The 23,141-nt window shown below is 39.6% G+C and overlaps 1 protein-coding gene across 7 annotated transcripts in view; it reads left to right on the top strand.

Moving 5' to 3' along the window:
* The window catches only part of ZNF385D (zinc finger protein 385D), a 609,937-nt gene that overhangs the window by 112,620 nt on the left and 474,176 nt on the right, over window positions 1-23,141 (top strand). For 2 of the 7 annotated variants that reach the window (XM_039525576.1, XM_039525569.1), the window contains exons 1-2: window positions 16,060-16,206; window positions 16,986-17,264. In XM_039525576.1, coding sequence (XP_039381510.1) covers window positions 16,991-17,264 — 274 coding nt within the window. In that variant the 5' untranslated portion in view covers window positions 16,060-16,206; window positions 16,986-16,990. The other 5 variants (XM_039525573.1, XM_039525570.1, XM_039525574.1 and 2 more) reach the window with 5 other exon arrangements.

The following is a 23,141-nucleotide window of genomic DNA, read 5'->3' as shown; positions in this document are numbered from 1 at the left end:
GTGTTCAGTTTCTGAGCGTACACAGAGAAGGCTCAATCCTGTTGCCTCTAAGAAGGCAAAGCTTGTAGATTGATGAAGTGTTGTTTCCTAAGGTCAACCAGATTTGACCTGATAATTTTTCCATAAAGTTTTGGTGGACCTGGAGCTCAACTACATTGGAGTTAGTGAGAGAATCCTAACCAAACTAGGCTTCCTCTCATGTTATGTTAGTCAACACTAGTAGGGATTGGATCTTATCATTGCAACAGAACTCAGCAAACCTTTATGTAACCAATTTAAACTTCCTCTTGTGGAAACACTGATATGATCTGGTCTCTGCAAACTCATTCTGATGCATTACTAGTGTTTAGCTATGATCAAAACCTGTAGCTTTACACAAGGAAATTAATGCATTAGGCTCTTCATAGAGTTATATTAAATATGATATGCTAGCACACAAATTCAAAAGTGTTCTGTCAAATCAAAGTGTAAATCTTTGGGGAAATGCATTGGAATTAAGAGAGAAATATTAAGGACTCCAGGTTTCATACACAGTGTCGTCAGATGATTGGCGGCGTGTGTTCCCTCTGTAGGCCATCCCAGCTTGAGGTGGGGTTATGGGTGGGATCCTGTAGGGGGTGGTCAGAGGGGTTACTCCCCTGACTCCCAGCTTCTCCCCCGCAAAAAATTTCCCCTCCAGTTGCTGTCCTGGCCCGTCAGGGTAAGCAGCTGGCGCGCCAGGACACTTTGTTTACTTAGGTTTATCTCCGTGCCTGTGGACGCTCGAGGTAAACAAACCATCTCAGCCCACCAGCGGCTTATCCTGATGGGCCGGGAGCCAAAGTTTGCTGACCTCTGAATTATAGGGTCAGCTTATGAATGGGTTATAAAAATTTTCCATTTTTAATTATCCATCTTGGAGGGGTCGACTTATAAACGAACTGGCTTATGATCAAGTACATATGGTATATTGGTAAACTCAGGTTTCCCTATAGAATTATATTAAATTATGTCTATTAATCTATGTTCCATAGGATGCAATATAGTTTCTCAGTAGTTAGATTTCTGTCTGACACATTTCTGTTGGATATGCTTTCTAGAAACACGTGACATCTAACTGTGGTGACAGGCATATTAGAAATGTCATACTAACAGAAAAGTATTTTGTCAAATTCCTCCCTCTGTTATACATGTGCAACCCTATTGATTTCATGGTCCATTGTGATTGCAGTAAAATACATGAGGCTGCCTCTGTAGTGAACTCTGCCTAGGTCAGGATGGATTAAGGATTAAAACTAGGAGGACCATGAAGAGGACTATGGCCCAAAATTTGTTGTTGGACTCTTTCCTGACTGTTGTCAAGAATTGACCTGTTTATGCCAGACATCCCTAATATTGCTGGAAATATAGGGGCAAATGATTAATATAAATACAGTAGCTAACATCAAGAATGGATCCATTGTATCAGCCAGGAAACTCATGAAAAGGAGACATGAATTTTCAAGATGCATAAGGAAGAATATAATTTTAAAGTTATAGGCATTGTGTAATAGATTTCAAATAACTCCTACTGTGTTTCCTAACAGGAGTTATGTACCAATTTCCACTGGCACTGTGGTAAAAATGTACCCTGTGCTGAATTTCTCCAAAGTCACTGTAATAATTTTCAAAATGACATCATTAAATTTCTGGTACACACTAGCAAAAGCATCTGTTAACCTTTATTAACATAATAAATTTTTACCTTGATTTGTTCACGTTGTTCAGAAAGTGATCTGGTCTCCATTAAATTCAACGGTAAATGATCCAGTGAGTGTACTGAAGCAATAAAAACAATGCCCTTGTTAAAAGTCAGATCTATATGAGCAATTTATAACTCATGGATGAAAACAATTGCTTGTATGTAAATATAATTATAATTTTCAAATATGCACGTAAATTCTGTAGCTCTTACTAATGTTCAGGGCTGCAGAATTGATTCTACAGTGAGAGTTATAAAGGGAAAAAATTCAGTCTTGTGCTTTATGAAGAATGTCGAAAAGGTTTTTGTAAATAACAAAAAATTAAGGTAGGGGAGGATCCTTGTAAGTTTTGTTTTTTACAGTTGAAATGCTTCCAAAACTCCCAATCGTTTATTTGTGAGAGCTCACAACAACAACAACTCAAAACTGGGAGCCCCAGAAATCCTTTAGCAAAACTTATAAAATAATCACTCCTGTTATATCTAATGTGTAAAGAACAGCAATTAACAGTAAATTCAAATTTCAGACCTACTTTATAAATCAAAAATATTCAAAAATGTGCCCAAGCCCAATTTTTTAAAAATCTTTTACTACTATTTTCCCAGCTGAGTCTATTTTCAACATATTGTCAGTTAATTTTATCAGATGCGGTTTCTAATTACTATAATTCTTAGGCATAAGAAGGATCATTAGGGATGAAATTTCTATCTCAAACCTAGATTTCTTTATTCTGCAAGGCATTTTTTACACATGTATACAAGTGAGCTTTTTTTCTTAATCTGAATTCCCTTAAGGAGTTTATTTTTGTAGGTTTTGTTTTATGAACATGTTGTTGAAATGACAGCATGCTTAGCCACAAAGGAGGAAAAAATTGACATGTTCTAAACAGTGCATCTCACCAGACAAGTAAATAGCAGTATTGACGAGTTTTGAATAGTTTCATCCTTTCCTTCTCAGCAGAAGGACAGTGATTGTAATGCAGTGGCTCAGAGGTCAGAGTTCAACTACATGAGAGTTGGCAGTGAATGAAGGGATCATTAGGATGCAATAATGATGCAGAGCACATTTCCCCCACATCTTTTTAGGGAAAAAATGATTTGCATATGAAGCTAAGTCAGTTGTGCTCACCCAGTGTTAGGCTATCACAATCTATCCAGGTACTTAGATACTATGAAGATGAAAGACATCAAAGTGCCTATCTAGCACCTAGGAGGACATTTATATGACTCCCTGAATATAAATTTTGGGATGATTAGTATCAGGGCTTTGTTGTGGAAAAGTAGCAGAAGAGATCTTCCCAAAAAATCAAAAGGGGCCTCCAGAGTAGAACTGTGCAAATAACTGTTGTTGTTTTTTTAATTTCTGTGGCTTAAGAAAAAATATGACAAAAATTGAAATTAAATATTTTTTTTAAATTTCAACATGCCAAAAACATAAACAAATCCTTTGTTTTGGTCTGAATAATTTTTTTTTGTTTGACCTGAAACAAAACATTTCATTGTTTTTGTTTCTTTTTAACATTTTTAAAATGAAATTGAAGTAAAATTAAAAACAAAAAAGTTGTTTCAAATGGAAAAGATCTTTTTTTTTCATTTTAACTCTTTTGGAAATTTGTTTTTTAACTGTTGAAGCAATATGGCAAATTTGACATGAATTTGTGAATTATTTTGGTCAGCCGAAATCTGCATTTTAAGGTGAACTGAAGTTTCCCCCCAAAATTTCACCCAACTCTATTCCAGAGCATTCCAAAATCATTGTGAGTCAACAGCTGCCTTCTGCTGTATTGAGATCAAAGTTTAGAAATTAACATCTAAATGGGAGAGGAAAGGTTCAGACAATATCAATTTTAAAATAAGGTGCTACTTGTGAATACTATAATTGTCATAAACAGATAGTTAAGGGTTAAAGTGTGTTTTACCTGTAAAGGGTTAACATGCAGTACCTGGTAAACCCCCCCCACAAAAAGGACCAATCAGAGATAGATAATTTCAAAAATCTCTGTGAGAGAAGTTGTTGTGTGTTCTCTCTGTTAGAACTTTTTTTTTTATCTAAGAGAGACAGTCATGTCTCCAAGAAGTTCTCCTAGTTTCTACTAATTAATAGTAGTATTAATTTAAATAGAAAATGAATCTTATGATTTGATTGATTTCTATATTTGCAATTGTGTGTTTGCTAAAGGAAATGCTTGTGTGCTGTTTTTGCTTGTTTAAGAAAGGAGGGAAGGGGAAGGTAAAAGAAGAAGAAAAGAAAAAAAAGAAGAAAAGAAAAAAAAGAAAATACAGAATCTCTATGAGCCCACTGCTGGACACTAGGGATTATCAATCTCTGGAGAGAATTCCCCCACCATGTCATGGATCTCACCCCCCCACCCCCTTGTGGTTGTGGGTTCAGGGGGGACCCCAGTGTTATTCTGCCACCATGTCATGTCTGCCTCCACCCTTGTTGGTTGGGTGGTTCAAGATGGGGACCCGGTTCCCCACCCACCACCCCCCCCTAGGGATCAGGTCTTCCTCTTCCCAGTCAGGTTAAGGTGTCTGACACACACTGCACCCCCCCCCCCCACTTCCCTGGCCCAGATTCCAACCTTGAATCTCTACACACAGGACACACAGCCACCCTCTCCCTCTCCTCTCCTAGCCACGGAGAGAGAGATACACCTCAAAAATCTGACTCAACACACTCAAGACTCACTTCCCCCCTCCCCTCACCTCCCCTGGAGGAAACTGATTCAAACTAAACTACTTGAATCCAACAAAGGAGGAACTGTCTCCTCCCCCTCCCCTGAATTTCCCCCACAGAAGAAAGAAACCAAAGAAAAAGAAGAAAAAGAGAGAATAAAAAAGAAAAAAAGAAAAATAAAGAATTCTATGAGCCCAAGCTGGATACTCATAGGGGATAACTATCAATCTCTGGAGAGCTCCCCCTCCCCCCCCTAACAGTAAAAATATAAGCAATAACAGCAAAAGCAAGCAAAATCAATAACAGCACACAATTAAATAACAAATATATCAAATCAATATTAAGACTAATTCACCTTTCTAATTTATACTCACTATTAATTACTAGAAACTACTCAGAGGACACTAACAACAACTCTGTCTCTCTCAAACTCTAACTAAGAACACAAAAGACAACAGGTACCAGGTAAAACACACTTTAACCCTTAACTATCTGTTTATGACAATAATAATAACAAATAACATAATAACAAATTATGTTAAAATACTTGATAGCAGTGAACCTTCCTCGGGCTCCTAATCTACTTTCTCATAGGTTTCTCTTGAAGAATTTTCTTTAAATAAATATCAGAGGGGTAGCCGTGTTAGTCTGGATCTGTAAAAAGCAACAAGGAGTCCTGTGGCACCTTATAGACTAACAGACATATTGGAGCATAAGCTTTCATGGGGATTTCATGACGAAGTGGGTATTCAACCACGAAAGCTTATGCTCCAATGCCACAGGACTCTTTGTTGTTTTAAATAAATGTTCTTCTAATGCCCATCTACTTAATGTTCTTGGTTCCCACCAAAGTGATTAAATTAAATATCTTCCTAGTAGACTTTTCAGTTACTAACATTCTTTTGTCTCCCTCCTAAGGTCTGTAGTCTCTGCTACTCAGACATTGCTCACCTCATCCTGCAGAAATATTGCTAGGTTTGTAGGTGTGGAGAGGAGTTGTGGAAGCTGGATTTGCTCCACAAAGGAGCAGACAGAGAATATGCCTGCAATAAAGATCTGCAGGATGTCAGAGCACTCTGCATTGTTGGGTCACTCGCTCCCAAGCCACTGTCATCTCAGAGCAATGCTGCCAGGACCTCCCAAGCCAGCAGCTGTCTTCAAAATTCTCATTAAAAAGGGTTTTCCAGGCATGGAAGGCCAGAGTCCAAAGTAATAACACTATGGGACTGCATTGACTTGTGTAAGAATTGCCTGTTGGACTGATGTGTGCCCTTCCTAGCTTTGTCCCTGACTAGAACTGGGTTGGAAAAAGTTTTCCTGTCCTGTAATAATTTTCATGATTTTGAACAAAATCCCACTCCACCTTGACACGAAACTGAGGCCTTTAAACTATTTCCACCAAAAACCTGACAGAAAGTGAGACCTCAGAATAGTCATTAGTTCAGTGGTTATGGCACTCAGCTGGCATGCAGGAAACATGGAAATCCAGTTTAAGTTCTTGCTTTGCCTGATTTAAAGCAAGGACTTGAACATAAGTCTGACATCTCAGGTGAGTGCCCTAACATTGAGTGCCAGAGACCCACCCCAAAAAAATCCTCTACTCTGAGGGTCAAAGGGATGAAAATGATGTTATAGACTCATCTTACTTTCCCTGCATGAGAATGGCAAGATTATTGTGCAAGGGGTCCTCTCTGTGCATGGATCACAGGGGAGGGGGGATGGCTGGATCCTCAGTTTTTTAGTCCTTTTGTCTTCAGTAGGAGTTATGTCAGAATAAGGACAGAATAAAAACCTAGTAGGGATTTCAGGGTTTGGCTCTCTGACTGTAGAGGGATTAGTCACCACAGCAGTACTTCTCAGATTCTAACAGTTGATGTTTGCAAATTAATTACTTGGTCTTAAATAGTTCCAAACCACTCAAAATGCTCCATTATGTTAACACAAGCTAGAGAAATAGATATGTATTACTATCTAATTGAATAACATATGGTGTTGATTAGTGCTTAGTTCTTTTTATAGAACTCAATTAAAGACATGACTGCAGTATATTTTAAGACTATGAGATGGCTGGGATAAGGTTGCTTCTGGCATGTAGGAACTACTGAACTGAGAAATGATGAACTTTTTCTTTTAGTTTAGCTACAAGATCCTTTCAGAATTCATGGTGTGCAGTGTTGTGACTGGGAAACAGAATGGAGTCTGTTCATATGCTGCAATACTAAAACACAGTCTTGAAAGATTTAAGTGCTTACCAGGCCAAAAAAAAAAAAAATGCCCCAGGTTTTATTTTCTGCACTATGGCTGAAAATGTACCAGTATACGGTGAACCTATCCCAGCTTTTGGGATTTAGTAGTTATAGGAATTAGTTTATAGAGAGGCCACCCTGGGGTAAATTCTCAAGATGTAGACTTTAAAATGAAGGGAAAAAATAAAAAAATATATAAAAATTTAAAGGAAACCCACACCTTTGCTACTAGTAATTGATAAAGTTTTTGCCCAAGAAATCCTTCTTCTCTTAAAAATAGCAAATGCATCTGAATTTATTACTATATTTTGATTATTCACATGGATGGTTGAGGTGTTACAACAGCAACAGGGCTAATTGCAGTGCTCAGACTGGAAGGAGAAAAAGGTAATGGCAGGAAAAAATGAACAGAAAAATAAGGTAGCTATTTGCTCCCCAATCCACCAACCTTTTTTTCCAATCCTTCCCTCTTCTTTGTGGTGGGTGTAGGTGGGATAATCTTTTTTAACAGTCACAGGGAACATGATGATAGGCGCTTCAGAAACGCAAGTAGATTAGATATAGGAAACAGCGGTGAGAAGTACCAATCTCTGCCCCAGTTTCAGCATTGACTAATAACTACCAGGCCAACTTTTGGGATTATGACCCGAGGAGCCTGCTAACGTTGTCCAGTTATGTAAAGTGTTTGTTTATTTCAGTTTCTCACATCACATACCATATACTAGTTGTACTGACATCAGTTTAAAAGACAACTGTTAACCAACACAGAACAAAACAGATCTTAAAAAAATAGACAACCTTAAAACAAAAACAAATCTTTCTGAGCTCATAAAAAATCCCACCGCCTACCACTCCCTCCAATAAATCCACGCTCATCCACTTGGGGAAAATAAGTGAGCCTTGCAGCATTTCCTAAAGCTTCCTCAGATCATCTGGGACGGAAGTTTGTTCAAGACCCAAGGGCCTCTCAATCAGAAGGTCCTACCGCTATCTCTCAATGGTTTAGTCCTCACAGTGGTTGTGTGACACTGCCACAATATTGCATAGGATAGAATAGCCAGGGCACAAATCACCCAGGGCTTAAAACTGTTGGCTGAAAATTCCACTTTCCATCATCAAGAGCTGGTTGGGAATTTTCTGCCAGAATGACTTTTCAGTTGGAATATTTCATTTTGCGTTGAATCAAGCTGAATTAAAACATTTTAATTTCTTGAACTTCCATAAAACGTTTTATTCTGCATTTCCCTATGGTGCCCTAATGCCTCATGCGAGCTATAGTTCTGGCATCTCATGCTCCCATTCTCTCTTATGGGCTCTGCTCCCTGATTGGACTGTATCTCTCACAATGCAACATGGTCTCACCTCTGACTGAACAATGTGATATATCACGGGAGTCATATCACCTCAGGAGATATAATCAGGCCAGGGTGCCTGGCCAATTGGAGAGAAAGGGGGCATGAATTGCCTGAACTGCAACTCATATGAGGCAATGTAGCACTATAGAGAAATACAGTTTAATGTTGAATTGACTCATATTTAAAATGAAACATTTTGCCATTTCTGAATCAAAAGTTTTCAGAACTTCTCATTATGTGAAAAATGTTGGTATTTCAACATTTTGTCCTGAATCTGCACAAAACCAAGCTGGAATATTAGAATTTCCAGTGGGACAGAAATTTAAGTTTTCACTCCTCTGTAACCTGGAGCCAATGCAGATTGGAAAGCACAGGTGTAATGTCCTCTCTGCCTGGAACACTGCCTTGCAAATGGGCACCTCTACTTTGTGCTCACTGCAATATCTGCATGGTGTGAATGTATAGCCCTATGGCAATGCCATAATCCCTGCCGCAAGGTGACCAAGGCCTGGATAACTGTTGTACCTTGGTATCCAGACATATCTGGGGATCCAACACGTTACCCAAGTTGCAAACTTTAGAAACAAACATGGGGCAAACCATATTAGTCAGGTCTGCCGATATAATTGCTATTATTGCTATTGCTTCCTATAACATGAGCATCATCTCAGTGTTGTCTGCACTGAGTCTCTTCTATGCTCAGTCTCTGTACATACTGGACAAATTGTTTCACTATATTAGCAGAGTCTGAAGATGTGGAAATATAGAGATGAGTGACATAAGCATAATAAATACCCATAATTCATACACTATCATGAACCCTCCCAAATATACTAGCTACGTGATGAATGAGTGTGACAGAACAAACCCTGTAGTAGCCTCCATGTCCGTAGGATAGATGAAAAATTGACCAACACTAACCTCTGCGACCTCCCAGAAAGAACAAAACAGAACCGCTCATGCTACTCCAGCTACCCTGTAGGGTCAATAACTGGGTCAGCAACAATCTAAAAAATCAATATAGGCATGTGGAGAATGAAGCAGCTATGTGTATTATTTTTTTAATACATATCATATGCACTTCAGTGTACTTGGTAGGATAATATCAAACCACTTGTGTAGAATTAAATCAAAGGAGGCTGGCAGGGGGAAGCAAACAGCAAATGAAACAATATCAGAGATAAGGCCCTTTAAGGGAACAATATGAGGAGCTGTTAAATTGGGAATGCCCCTGCCTGGCTCCATCCAGTCTAGCATGGTTTACCCATGACAGGCCTGAGCCTAGGATCAAAGAAGATAATAAAGTCTTAAAAGACTTGCCCTAAGGTCCTAGGGTACAAGGGGGATTGAGACAGCTGTCAGCAGTTGCCCGTGGGGAGATGCTGATGTTACCAGAGAGACACAGAAAGAGGGAGAGAATTCAGCAGGGTATCTGTTACTTCCATCTCTGGGCTGGGAGAAATTGGGTTGAATGGAATTTACCAAAGTTTACAAGTTTAAAGATTAAAGCTAAGAAAGGAGAAATATACATATAGGTCTTTATTGTTATAACATGTGTCATTGATTGCTATGTACCTTTGGGTGAACAAATAAATAATGCTTTATACTGAATCTGTTTTTGTGTCACTTTAATGAACCACTGTCAGAGGTCCCCAGAATAAAAGGGTTTACAGTTGCCAGCACGGTTGTGCTTGTCAGGTTAACACAGTTGGTAAATGAGACTGCAGGAGAGATCAAGTCTGGGAATAGTAGGTGGTTCCAGCTATGACGGGTGGCGGAGGGTGAAGGTAGAGAAACCTGTAAGTAAAGGGGTGGACTCAAGAGGGACTAAAGGGGTCTAAAGCACAAGTTGCTCTGTAACCATGACAACATATTCATTAATTGTCAAAGGGATATCATCAATCAACACCACCAATGCAGCTGCCAAGCCTAAAATCAAATTGACTGAGTTTGAAGAGACTTGAAGAGTCCAGCTATTACTGTGGGAGTTTTACTACAACTTTCTTGATAACCTTCCCCCAAAGTAGGAAACTTGAGACAGAGTGATAATTGGATAGATAGTCTATGTCAAGAGATGGGTTTTGAAGCAAGGTTCTAACAACTGTTTATTTGAAAGAAGCTGACTCCTTTTGCTCCCTTTTGACATTCCTCTCCAACAAAGATCCCAATATCTCTCAAAAGGCTTTCACCAGCCAGGAGGACGCAGGATTAATTCACAGGTCATGATTTAGGGAAACTCCAGTGCCTACAGAATTTCAGCAAGCGTCACTAACTGAAACTCAAGCAGGGGCAGTTTTGTGTGGGTGAGGCTGTGCTTCTAAGAACTCATGCTGTAACTGCAGAGGCAGACAGCTTACTTCCGATCCAAGCAATCTTATCTGCATGCTAGTTTGAAAACTCTTTCACAATGAGAAACACTTGACTCTGTCACCAGATGTAAACTAGCTGGATTAACAAGAGTATTAATTGCCCAGAGCAGTTATGCCACTCTGGGTTTCAAGGATGCTATGGTGGAAGTGAATAAATTTTTCTTTGCCTCTTCTACAGCCATTTCTAAGGCCCCCAAATCGCTTTATGCTGCAATTAGTGGACTTTGCCACTGATTATCTAGCTTTATTCTGTTTTGTCTATTGCAGGATATTTGTTTGTCATGGTAACTGGAGAGGACAAAGCCAAGGAAAAGAGGCTTTAAGAGACACTGGTATTTGGTTGTCTGGTTGTTGAGTATCACCAACCCACCAATACAGTGGTGGACTGGTAACACTTCATTCTTCCTGTGAAGCCTGTTGTGCTCCAGTAGCCTCTTTAATGGACTTAATGTGTGTGGCTATGCAAAATAGAATAATAGAGTGTAGTACTAACTTCGATAATTTTATACTCAGAAGACACTCAGCTAACAATATAATTAGCTGCACTTTAAGAGAACAAAGTTGTCTTTCTTTTTCCCTGTATGGAAAGTGCACTTTTGTCTCAAATCAGGAGAGGTAATTGTTGGTTCGTGACAGGGGATATAATTTTTACCCCCTCACTTCCAATCCCATCTCAGAAACAAAATCCCCAGAGTGTAGTTGAGCCAGCAAACACCATAGATTGTAGCGGGACAGTTTTCTACTTTGCTCAAAGCTATCCCTTCATGCAAAGTTCATTTTACTGGTAAGCATAATTGAACCAGAACTGAGTTCAGTGCTCCAGGGAAAGTAGGCCTGAGCATTTATCCACAATGCCATTTAGCTGGCTGAATTTTTTTAATTCTCAGTTTGCTAATTCAATTGTAGTGCACTACTGCTCTTCTTAACATCTGAGAACTTAGCTTGTGCCTCATAGTCACTGATCCAAAACAAAGCTGTTCACAAAGGTAATAACTATCCACATATGTCACTTAATCTAATACAGTGAAGATAAGTTCTATGCTACAATGGAAAGGAAACAACTTCCATTTAATAATACTTTGTAGGGTAGATAACATAAGTTAGTTAAGTAATTCATATCAATTGAAAGTGTTTAACTTTTAAAAATAGGACTGCGTGCTTGCTTTTAAATATTTTGAACAGAATTACCAACTACTATTAATGAGACATGTTTCCTGCAGCCACAAACTGAACTTGCTTGTGCGAACAACCAGAATTGCACTTGAATATCAATTTGTGTGACACCCAAAAATAGAAGTGTGTAACTGTGGGTATACACTTTTAGAGGCCACTTTTGAAGTGTGGCCTTCTGAGACCTCCTGTCTCATTATTTTCCCCCTCTATACTATATAGTGAGTAGTAGGATGCTAGTGTACCTGAAGTCCTCATGAGAGTCAACCTACTACAGTTATACTGCTGGAGGCTTGATTTAATGGGTATTTGTTTACATTCCTCTAAAATATAGTATCGACTAGTAAACATATTTTTTTAAAATAACATCAACAAATGATGTACAACAAGTTATCTCCTTCATCCCCTAGCCTGCTTCACTCCCACCCCTTCAAATAATAGAGATTGGTCTGGAACCATAAAGTTTGGATCCAGACCAGTATCTGAACTTCTCAAAAAAATTGTCAGTTTGCAGAGTTGGGTTTTTGTTCAGACCATTTCTGTCCATAACTACATACAAAATAAAATCTTCAAACACTCCCATGGAAGTGCATGGGAGTGTTCCTAGAGCAGGAAGAGAAGTGGCTTGTACAGCCTGAGACTTATAGTATGTTAGCCAATACCCCCAATAATGCTGTTACATACTCTGAATTCACTGTCCATGTGTGAAGACCATATCAGCATGACATGACATGCTTCCTGTGCCTACCTCTGTCATCCTGCTCTGCTGCTGCAAATGCTACCCTTGTTGTGCCAGATTTCAGAAAGAGAGCGCAATAGTCAGTGTTTTATGACTATAATGCCATCACAGGTGTCTAATCCAAGCACTAATCAAATGATTGGAGCTTGAGTTATTTATTTCCAACATGGTATTTTGTTCCATTACATTCTTGTGCATTTTGTCTTTTTCTAGAATATTTTGATTGTCTTACACTCCATACTGCAGAATAAATCATACAAAGTTGTCATATTTATCCTAATATTAGTGATGTCTTATTACACTATTATTACTTATGTTGTCTGCTTATTTCTGTGAAAGTTAAGAAAAAGTATTTTGCATGTATTAGTACACACACTGAGTAGGTATGTGTAATGGACTATATAATATTTACTTATAAAGCTGAATGTATTGGCCAGAAGACACACACATTACAGTAACTCCATGCTCATAACACTATAAGTTTAGAGAGATACAGTACTGCATTTGTAATCTTAAAATCATACTGCACTCTAGTGGGGAATGCTTTCAATGCAAAAGATGTTAGGTATTGTACAACATATACAAACTGGAGTTTCTGACCAGTTATTATCTAATTAACTTCTAATAATAGTAGGAAATTTAATAGTATGTTGTTATTTATTTCTTCTGACATTTGATTAAATGCTGAATTTCTTCATTTAAAATTGTGTTAGATCGATTAAAATATAACTCTCTGATGATGGATTGGTACCTCCAGCAGATTCCAGAGGAGTTAGGCTTTGGGGGATCCCTTTTTCTTCCCTAGGGGAAATTCTTACTTCCACAAAGAAGTATTTGGAGGAAACTCCACAAGAAGAATCTGAGTTTTCTCACTACCTCTCACAGGTTTTCCTATAAGGGAATGTGATCTGGCCCATAAAAGAGACACCATTATCACTGTCGGTATAATACATTTATTTAATAATAATTATTCACTTCTATGTTGGGTTGTTTTTTTTCATTTGGTGTTTGTCCTGGATCCAATGGTTTAATCTTCTTTTAGATTTCTGAAATCCTATACAATATAGAGAGTTAACTGTATTTGTAAGCAGAAAATAAGCCAATAAAACTGAAAGCTGATCCTGAGAGATGCTGACTTTACTGAAAGTAGCAAATGCTGAGGCGCCTCTCAGGTTTGGGTGCTTGTTCTTTGCATAATTGTAGCAAACTGTTTTGAGTAAATATTCTTCAGTTTACATAAATGAACCCAATATTAATTGGAGATGAAGCAAATCTGGAAACTCAGATTGAAACTCTCAAATTTCAGGACTGGAATGTTCATCTCTCAATTTGCTCCGTACGCTTTGGTTCCAATTAAGTGAATACTTTCTGGTTCTGATATATAGCCAAAGCCTTGAGATCAGTGGTGGGCAACTTGTGCCTCACAGGCCACATGTGGCCCGTCCGAGTAATCCACTGGCAGACCGCCAGACCGTTTGTTTACATTTGCGCGGCCACCCGCAGCTCCCAGTGGATTACCCTGACGGGCCGCATGTGGCCTGCTGGACGCAGGTTGCCCACCACTGCTTGAGATGGTAGCTGAACACATGAAATGTCTACCATTTGGGTAGAACAGCTTCCAGTATTTTTGTGTAATCCGGTGCTTCTCAAATGTATTGGATTGTGCTCCCACTTCTTTGTGTCTGTACTACTTTACATGCTGTCTCCCCCTCCCACTACACAAGTACATATACCAATAAAAAATATGCCACTCTCAAATATTAAAAACAGCCAGGCATTGATTCAAACACAGTCAACAATCCATTGTAATAAGAGCAAAAGCAAAACCGAGATTGTGGTCGATGCTTACAATTAAATGTGCACATCAGGTTAATGTACAGATGGCAATGACTTTGTTTACTGCTATGCAAGCTTAAAAGAAATCTGTCAAAATGCACAGCACCATCTGAGGATCTGAGATGTCTGGAGGAATCAGCTTTGCTAATTATTCATTGCTGTGGGTAAAATGTATGGCGTACGGTTTTTTTTCCCTAAGGCTTCTCATGTCGTCTCCCCAACTCTCCCGGAGGGTGCGGGGGAGGAGGACACCTCCCAGTTTGAGAACCTCTGGTGTAGTCAAATTAAAATCTGCAGCCTAGTTCTGATTCACTTTTGGAGTCAAACTGTGTCATAAACCTAGTCTGGCTCTGGAAATAAAGATGGCCTTTGCTAGCCCTCATGTATAGAAGCAGCTGTCTTTCACTTTCCTCAGTATGACTGACTTGACTGTATTATTGAGTCATCACAAGGGGCACCATATTTGGAAAAACTGAATGCGACTGCACTTAAAGCACAATGTGCGTTGATTAAGTCTGCAAGTATCCACTAAGTTTGCAGAACTGGTATTTTGCCTAATAAACTCTACCTCACTTTCATATACCATATTTCTTCAATAATGAATTAATCTTGTTGTGTGTGCATGGAGCATGACTCATAAGTTTGTGTTTATTTCACTTTAGCTTCTAGTAGGCAGACTTTCCTCTCCCTTCTTTGCCACTGAGTTCATGGGAATTACTTTTGGTACACCTTGGTGTGAGAGGAGAATCAAGGTCTAGATTTATAGATTAACATTACCTTAAATTATAATTCAGGAAGACTAAAATAAGAGACCAGTAATGCTTGTTTATTATTTCTCTTTAGAGTATTTTGGAGCAGAGCAGGAGAAAATGGGCAGAATCTAAACAAAAACAGAATCATCTTTGATATTTTACTCTTGGTTTTATGATTAATTTAGATTTTGACTTGAAAGCAGCCCAGACAAATGCAGAGAGAGTGAGTAGGAGTTCTACAATAATTAAAGTGATCAATACAAGAGTGATCTGTCTGCAACTTGCAGAGTCAGGATTTTTTATGCTTCTGGTATCTTCAGCATACTGAATCATAAAGACTGGAAACAGACTTCAGCCTTTCCATGGGTTTTGATGGAAATCTTGCAACAGGGCCTCCAGGGTGTGCCTTACAGCACTCCCACCAACAAAGCAACTTATTGCCTGCCCCCTGTAGCCAGACACACAAATTGTATAAATATTGGAATATATGTATACGTTGTCCTCCCCACAGAGCTTAACACTGGCCTTTTTATAGTACTAGTTGATGACTAAAACTGATAACATGTTACTTAATCATAAAGAAAACTGTAAGTATGTTCCAAGGGGGTTCAGCCATCTCACTTGCTCTTGGGGCTCTTAGAAGTACACTTACCCTTTAAGAACTTTATTTCCTAGTTTTTCCCCTAGCTCTCACTATCCCCAAATGTGGTATTCCACCCAGGCTTGGTAGCAGGACCCTGGGGAGTTCTAGCTTGTGAAGACTAGGAGATTGGAAGCCTGCTTAAACTGGCAGGGTTCCCCAACCTAGCAGTCCCACCCCAATCCTCAGAGAAGTTCAAGTCCTGCTCTTTGGGCAGCTTTTTCCAGATTGCTGCTCAAGCAGGATTGTCCTCAACCTCTCTGACAACCACCCTGATCTGCCTGGGTTGAAGCTTATTATCCCAGCTATTACTGGTCAGCCAGTTAGCCATATCTAAGGAGGTAGCAACTCTGTCCCTTAATTCCTTCCTGGCTGGGGTAAAGTGGGGCTATACATTCCATCTCATATGTGAATGTATTTCTGTTACAGTAAATAATTGTCCTTTCTCAGGGAAGGTTACTGTTAGGCTGCTATAGACCCCATTCAGAGCTTGCTAAGGAAAAGGTTAACTTCCCTTCTGGCAAGAAGAAGGAATATAATCACCTGTCCTTAATGCAGAATCCTAGGGCTGGACCAGCTGTGGACAATTGAGTCCTCCTAGCACACTATAAGAGGGAAGTGAGTTGGTGAGGGGGATCTGAATCTAGTAGTTAAGAAAAAAAAATCTCTAAGAAGAACTAGGGCTGAATAGTAACCCAAGTGAGTTTTCTTCTCTCCCTTGTCCCCATTCTTCCTTGCTGGAGGAGTTTGGTGAAATGAGACATGTTTCAAAACTTTGGTTTAGGCTTGGCTGAGGCAAGCAATGCCTTGTGCCTTTGCTTTGGCTGAGAGAAGCACTATTGTACTTGTGTGTGGCTCACGAATAAACATATCTCTGGTGTGTTAGACTCCAGTTGTTACAATTGTATTTGGCATTATTTAATCCTCATCTAGGGTACTCTCAAAGTGCTTTATTAAGTCAGGTAGGCATCATTCTCTCTCTCTCTTTCTCTCTCCCCTCCCTTTTTTTGTACTGGAGGAAACTGAGGTATAGAGAGGAAGTACTGTTACTTGCCCAAAACAGAGTCAGTTATTAATAGAGCTGGGAACAGAACAAAGGTTTCTAGTTCTGTGACCCTAACCACTAGAGTAATGTTCCATTCCATAATGGTTCATTCTGCCCTTCTTGTTCAGCTAATGAACAAATACACCAAAATAACTGGAAAGTCAGAATAGAACTTAATTAGAAAAGGATTTTGCAGTGACAGTTTAACTCCAGGGACAGACTTACAGGTCCTGTTAAAATGTGTAAATACTTGCTTTCACTTAACTTTGGGGTTTAATGAACACTCACCAAGAGGAAGCAAAATGTGTGAAATGGAATTGTATACCTTAAGGGCTAATATAAAATATGAAGACTAACCAATAGCGGTTCTCTCTACTTTCCAGATGTTGATACTGTGTATTGTTCATGATTTTGTTTTATTTTATTTTTTTAGAAAATATGAAGAAACCCTGGAGCCCTGATGTCCCCCATGATAATCATTCTTACACCCCAGGTTTCCCAAGTATACCAGACAGGGAAAGCGAGACAGAATTAGCACCTGGTGACAGTGAGGAAAAGCAAGAGAAGGAGAAAAAACACACCAATTTCACTTTGTGCAATGTTTGTAACATTCAGTTGAACTCTGCTGCTCAAGCACAAATCCACTATAATGGCAAATCACATCAGAAGAGATTAAAGCAGCTCAGCAATGGGAATCTTAAAAATGATAATGGTAAGCTTTAAAAATATATATCTTCTGTCTTGTGTGAAGTGTGCACACTTGTCTGCTTAGTTCATGCAGGCCTATTTAAACAATTTAAACTGTTGGTTCTTTGCAATATTAACATAATTGACTTTGGCAAATATGTCGTGAAAAATGTTCATTATATCAGTATTTTTCAGCATTTTTTTTTGGTAGTACTCCTGGCTTATACGCACATCTATTTCAGTTTCTGTGCCAATAAGAAATAGAAGCAGCAAAGTTGATATTGTATGCCTATAACACTGAGTAGCGGCATTAGGTTTAAGGTTTTTAAATGACTTAAATATGCCTCCTAGTAAATCTTCATGTTAGCATTCTCTTTTTGGTAAATATCAGATTAAAACAAATGGAACTAAACTTATGTCAAAATGTTCTCTGTGCAAGCCAAGTAAACTTGTACCACAATTTAGCTAAGTCATTCTCCGCTCTACTCTGCGCTGGTTAGGCCTCAATTGGAGTATTGTATCCAGTTCTGGGCACCGCATTTCAAGAAAGATGTGGAGAAATTGGAGAAGGTCCAGAGAAGAGCAACAAGAATGATTAAAGGTCTTGAGAACATGACCTATGAAGGAAGGCTGAAAGAATTGGGTTTGTTTAGTTTGGAAAAGAGAAGACTGAGAGGGGACATGATAGCAGTTTTCAGGTATCTAAAAGGGTGTCATCAGGAGGAGGGAGAAAACTTGTTCACTTTAGCCTCTAAGGACAGAACAAGAAGCAATGGGCTTAAACTGCAGCAAGGGAGATTTAGACATTAGGAAAAAGTTCCTAACTGTCAGGGTAGTTAAACACTGGAATAAATTGCCTAGGGAGGTTGTGGAATCTCCATCTCTGGAGATATTTAAGACTAGGTTAGATAAATGTCTATCAGGGATGGTCTAGACAGTATTTGGTCCTCCCATGAGGGCAGGGGACTGGACTCGATGACCTCTTGAGGTCCCTTCCAGTCCTAGAATCTATGAATCTATGTACTATGTGGTAGGTAAAGAGTATTATTGATATGGATCTGAGAAAAACAACATTAAATATGATTTAAAGATTATATCGGCCTGATCCAAAGCACATCACAGTTAATGGAAAGAATCCCATTGGATTCAGTAGATTTTGGATGAGACCAAATCTGACTGTTTAAGCCTGTTGCTAATGTTTTTTTGCCTGTATTGTTTCAAAGGTATTGGTTTAAACTTTGGTGCACACACTGCTGTTGGTCCAGGTTCTTCCTATACTCCACTTGGATTTTACATAGTTTAAACCTATTCAGTGGCTTTTGGTGTCTTCAGACTTCAGATTGAGCTGTAAAGCCTGTTAATAGAGTGTTTACGTTTCATATTTTTTAAGGCAGTAGCAACACTTGTTGAAATTAATTGACTATTTGCATATCTGATTCTAATTGTTGTTTTGCATATAGGGCTAATACATTAATACTGTGTATAAAGATACTTTTGTTGCTGGTGTATTTTACAGTATTTGCTAAGAAAATCATTCCAAGCCTGATCCTGTTTGATTTGCTCATTCAGGTCTTAATCCATGTCCCACTGAAGTTTATCAAAAGACTCTAATTGACTTCAATGGGAGATGGATCAAAGATTCTATTATGTTAACGAGACCAACTGACATCTGTGAGAGTTTTGCCTGAGTAGTTTTGGTCACTTGGTGCGGTGTTTTTCTATATGTAATCAAGGTGAATGAGATGCTTATAATATAAACATGGTTAGAAATTTATGTACAGAAGCAGAAGGAACCAATCTGAGATAGTATCTTTTAACATCATTTTGTTTTTTTTTTCATAGAAGAGGAAGGAAAAATATAGGTTTCATCTAGGATCAGTGTAATTATTTATTAGGTATATCAAAACAACACGTGGATGCTCCAATCATAGTTAAAAGCTCCATTGTTCTAGACACTGTACAAACACTGAGCAAAAAATATGGTATCTGCCCCAAAAACCTTAGTTTAATATTAACTTATCTAATACCTTAAATTCTTAGGCCCTGATCCTGAAACGTGTAGTTCTCAGCTGGGCTGCTATGTCCATGCAGAGCTACACTGAAATCAGCAGGGCTCTATCTGGTTGTAGCCAGTCTGTTTGCATGCTACAAGTTACAGGACTGAGGCCTTATATGATGTATATACGATTGTCTTGTGTTTTTTCTTCAAACTAAATGCGTATCTTAAAATGTTCTGTAATAAAATCCACTTCTGGGGTGAAATTCAACCTGTGCATAGGGGTTGCCAAGTTTCTAATAGCAGAAAACCGAAACCCTTGCCTGCCCCTTCTCCAGGGCCCAGCCCCTGCTCACTCCATCCTCCCTCCCTCCATCGCTCACTCTCCCCAACCATCACTCACTCATTTTCACTGGGGTGGGGCAGGGGGTTGGGGTGCAGGAGGGGGTGTGGGCTCTGCAGGTGGGGCAGGGGATGAGGGGTTTGAGGTGCAGAAGGGGGCTCTGGGCTGGAGCTGAGGGGTTTGGAGTGTGAGAGGGGGCTCAGGGCTGGGGCAGGGGGGTGGAGTGTGGAAGAGCGTGTGGGGCGCAGGCTCCGGGAGGGAGTTTGGGTGGAGGAGGATGCTCGGGATTGGGGTGCGGGCTCCAGGAGGAGTTTGGGTGCAGGAAGGGGCTCAGGGCCAGTGTGGGGTGTGGGCTCCGGGCAGCGCTTAGCTCAGGCAGCTTCTGGTAGTGGCTAGCATGTCCTTCTAGCTCTGCGGCCAGGTGGCTCTGTGCACTGCAGTTTCTGGCGAATGGTAGCTGCGAAGCTGGCGCTCGGGGTAGGGACAGCTCATGGAGCCCCAGTGGCCACCCCTATGCATAGCCTGCAGCCTGTCAGCCCCACTGCACCGACAACTGGACTTTTCATGACCGGGTCAGAGGAGCTGACTGGAGCTGCCAGGGTCCCTTTTCGACTGAGTGTTCTGGTAACCCTACCTGTGCAAAGTACTAGTACAAGGTGTATGCACAATATTCATCCTGAAAACAGGTTTTAAGTTGTGTGTAGTCTTTATGCTGCCTCTATGCACATGGCAGCAGCTCACCATTTGAGAATCTGTTGGAAATAATGTGATAATGTTGCTGAAATATAATGGGAATGAATATTTCACCATGTGTAGGTGAATGTGTCTTTTTTTCCCCCCTTTAAAACAACCCAAATGCTGTCTTTTAGAACTGTAGGACTGCTAAAGAGTAGTTTTATGGAACTGTTCATGGTTCAGGTGTAGGCATAATCTGTATTAATTTTAATGGGAGTTGTGCACATGAATCAGTTGTGCACATGATTTAAACACCAACAATGCTGATCATCAAAAGCACTGAGGTTATAAAAAATAAATCATTGTTATTATTAAATGTCTTCAATGAAGTGCAGATTGGATTATTGTAGTGAAATGTGCACTAATTTATGAGATTATAAAAAGTGCTCCTTGTGAGAAAAACAAGTTTATTTTTGTATTTTTATGCCATGGCAGCAACAGAACTTGTTATGAAGCATCACTGAAATGAGTAATGTGTAAGATACACAGGACTTGAATAATACTGAAGTATTTATATTTCAGAGTTACCTGAAATATAGAGTATTTATTCTTGTCTCCTCTAAAATATCCCCCCATTATTTATGGCTGCATCCATCAGAGCGAAGGTAATTGCACATCTAGCTCCTTGTTTGTGAGTGCAGTTTTTCAGTTTGCTTGAAGAAATGCAAGGTTTTTCATCCATGCCAGTCTGTTTAGAAAACAGCTGAAAATGTGGGCCTGGTTAACTTCATACCATGTCTAGAGAGCATAGGAAATCCTGAAAAATCAGGAAGTCTTCACACAATGTATGGTAAGTGAATCTTTTTTGTGTATTGTCCTCTTTGCCTAACTATTTCTGTATCACTGTTTTGGTACCCTTGAATTAGGAATTTGCAAGTCAGATAGCAAAATCTCAGCACTGCTGCAGGTTTCATTATTGTTTCATTGTTTTCATTTCCATTCTGTTCTGCCATTGAAAATGGGTTTGACATTAAGCTTTATTAATCTGCATTTTCCCAGCAGACATAGATGCCGGAACTAGGAGTGCCCTGGCTTGAAATATTCAGGGTTTACAGTTTGGTTCAATGGCTTTTAGGACCCTTCCTATAAAAATTGTTCCAGCGCCCTGACAGAATCTCAAAGCCAATACAATAGTACATTTCAACTAATCCCTGAGAGCAGACAGAATATAGTCTAGTGGTATATGCTCTCATCTTCATACACAGGGATTTACAAACACCATTTCCATTAGCAGGAGTTACACATGTAAATCCCTGGATATTGAGATGAGAATGAGACTCCACCTTGAAACAGCTAATTTGATAAAGATAATAGTTATAATTTGATCCCTTTCATGTGGAATATATATTAAAAATATTAGGTGCTATTTATGTATCAAATTCTGTACAAACTAAATATATTTGAATATTAAAAAATCTTCAAAAATAGATATTATTTAAACTAACAGGGTCAAAGCATCCAACCATGTAGCCTGTGAAGTGCTGCTTATATGCAGAGTCAGTGTGGAAACGCAAGGATCCACAGGGATGGCTCTGACCCCGTGGATCCCCGTGGAATCTGCTAGGTTTTGGGGTAGGTCACACATGCTTTCCACCCACTGATGGGATAGTGTGAGCAGGAGCAGGCTCCATGGGAGTAGGTAACCTAAACCCATTGAATTTTAGGCAGGATTTTACTGTGGACTTGGTGCTTAAAAATTTAGAGTATAATATGGCCCTAAGTGAGATCTGGCCCATTTGTTTTATCACCAGTAGCATAGCTGGTGGGGGAGCGGGGCAGCGGCCACTCTCCCACTGAGCACAAGTGGGGCCTTTTCAATTTCTTGATGCCTTTTTAATTTTTACTCACCCGGTGGCACTCTAGGTCTTCGGTGGCACTTCGGTGGCAGGCCCTTCACTCACTCCGGGCCTGCCGCTCTTCACGTGCTGAAATGCCGCCGAAGACCCGCGGAGTGAGTGAAGGTCCCGCCGCCAAGGTGCCGCTGAAGACCCAGAACACCGCCCTGTCAGTAAAAGCGTTGCCAGGTAAGTAAAAGTGCCGCAGCTGGTGGCGCCTTTTTTTGTGATCACTCCCCCTGTTCCCTCCACCTGGCTACGCCACTGTTTATCACATGCACATGGATGAATACTTTCAGCACTCTTTCTGCAATAACTGTTGCTTAAATAATACCAGAAACTTTTAAAATAGGCTATTGAGCTGCTTTCTTTATAAAATACCGTTATATATACATATGTATATAAAATCTGATTGTAAAAGCAGGGACTTACTAAGCCCAATGTACAGGTTTATTGTCCAATCATTCTTAATAGACTAAACTCTGCTGTAAATTAAATGATGAAAACAAACTGAAGCCTTTGTTTCATGAAAAAGTTTTCTAAAGCCTACACATCAGCAGTTACTGGGCATCTCCTGTGTTGTCTGGCACAGTGAAGTGCTTGCATCTGCAGTAGAAAATCCTGTTTCCAAGCTCAGTGATTCACTGATTGCAAAGACATCCAAGATCAGAGCAATGCAGAAGAGTATGCTTTTTTGAAGATAATACACAATTGCAAGATCAACAAGGAGTCCGGTGGCACCTTAAAGACTAACAGATTTATTTGCTTTATGCCCAAATAAATCTGTTAGTCTTTAAGGTGCCACTGGACTCCTTGTTTTTGTGGATACAGACTAACACTGCTACCCCTTGATACTTGACACAATTGCAAGGTTGGTGAAAATGTTGTCAGTGCAATTGCTCCTTGTTTTTTGTCACCTGTGAGTTATTTCCACAAAGCAAGAAGAGTTTGAGTGTTTTATATTGTGAGGGGAGTAATAGAAATTGAGAACAG

Source organism: Mauremys reevesii, linkage group 2, assembly GCF_016161935.1.
Source record: "Mauremys reevesii isolate NIE-2019 linkage group 2, ASM1616193v1, whole genome shotgun sequence".
In the NCBI taxonomy this organism is placed as follows: Eukaryota; Metazoa; Chordata; order Testudines; family Geoemydidae; genus Mauremys; species Mauremys reevesii.
This window is presented reverse-complemented; position numbering and strand designations above follow the sequence as displayed.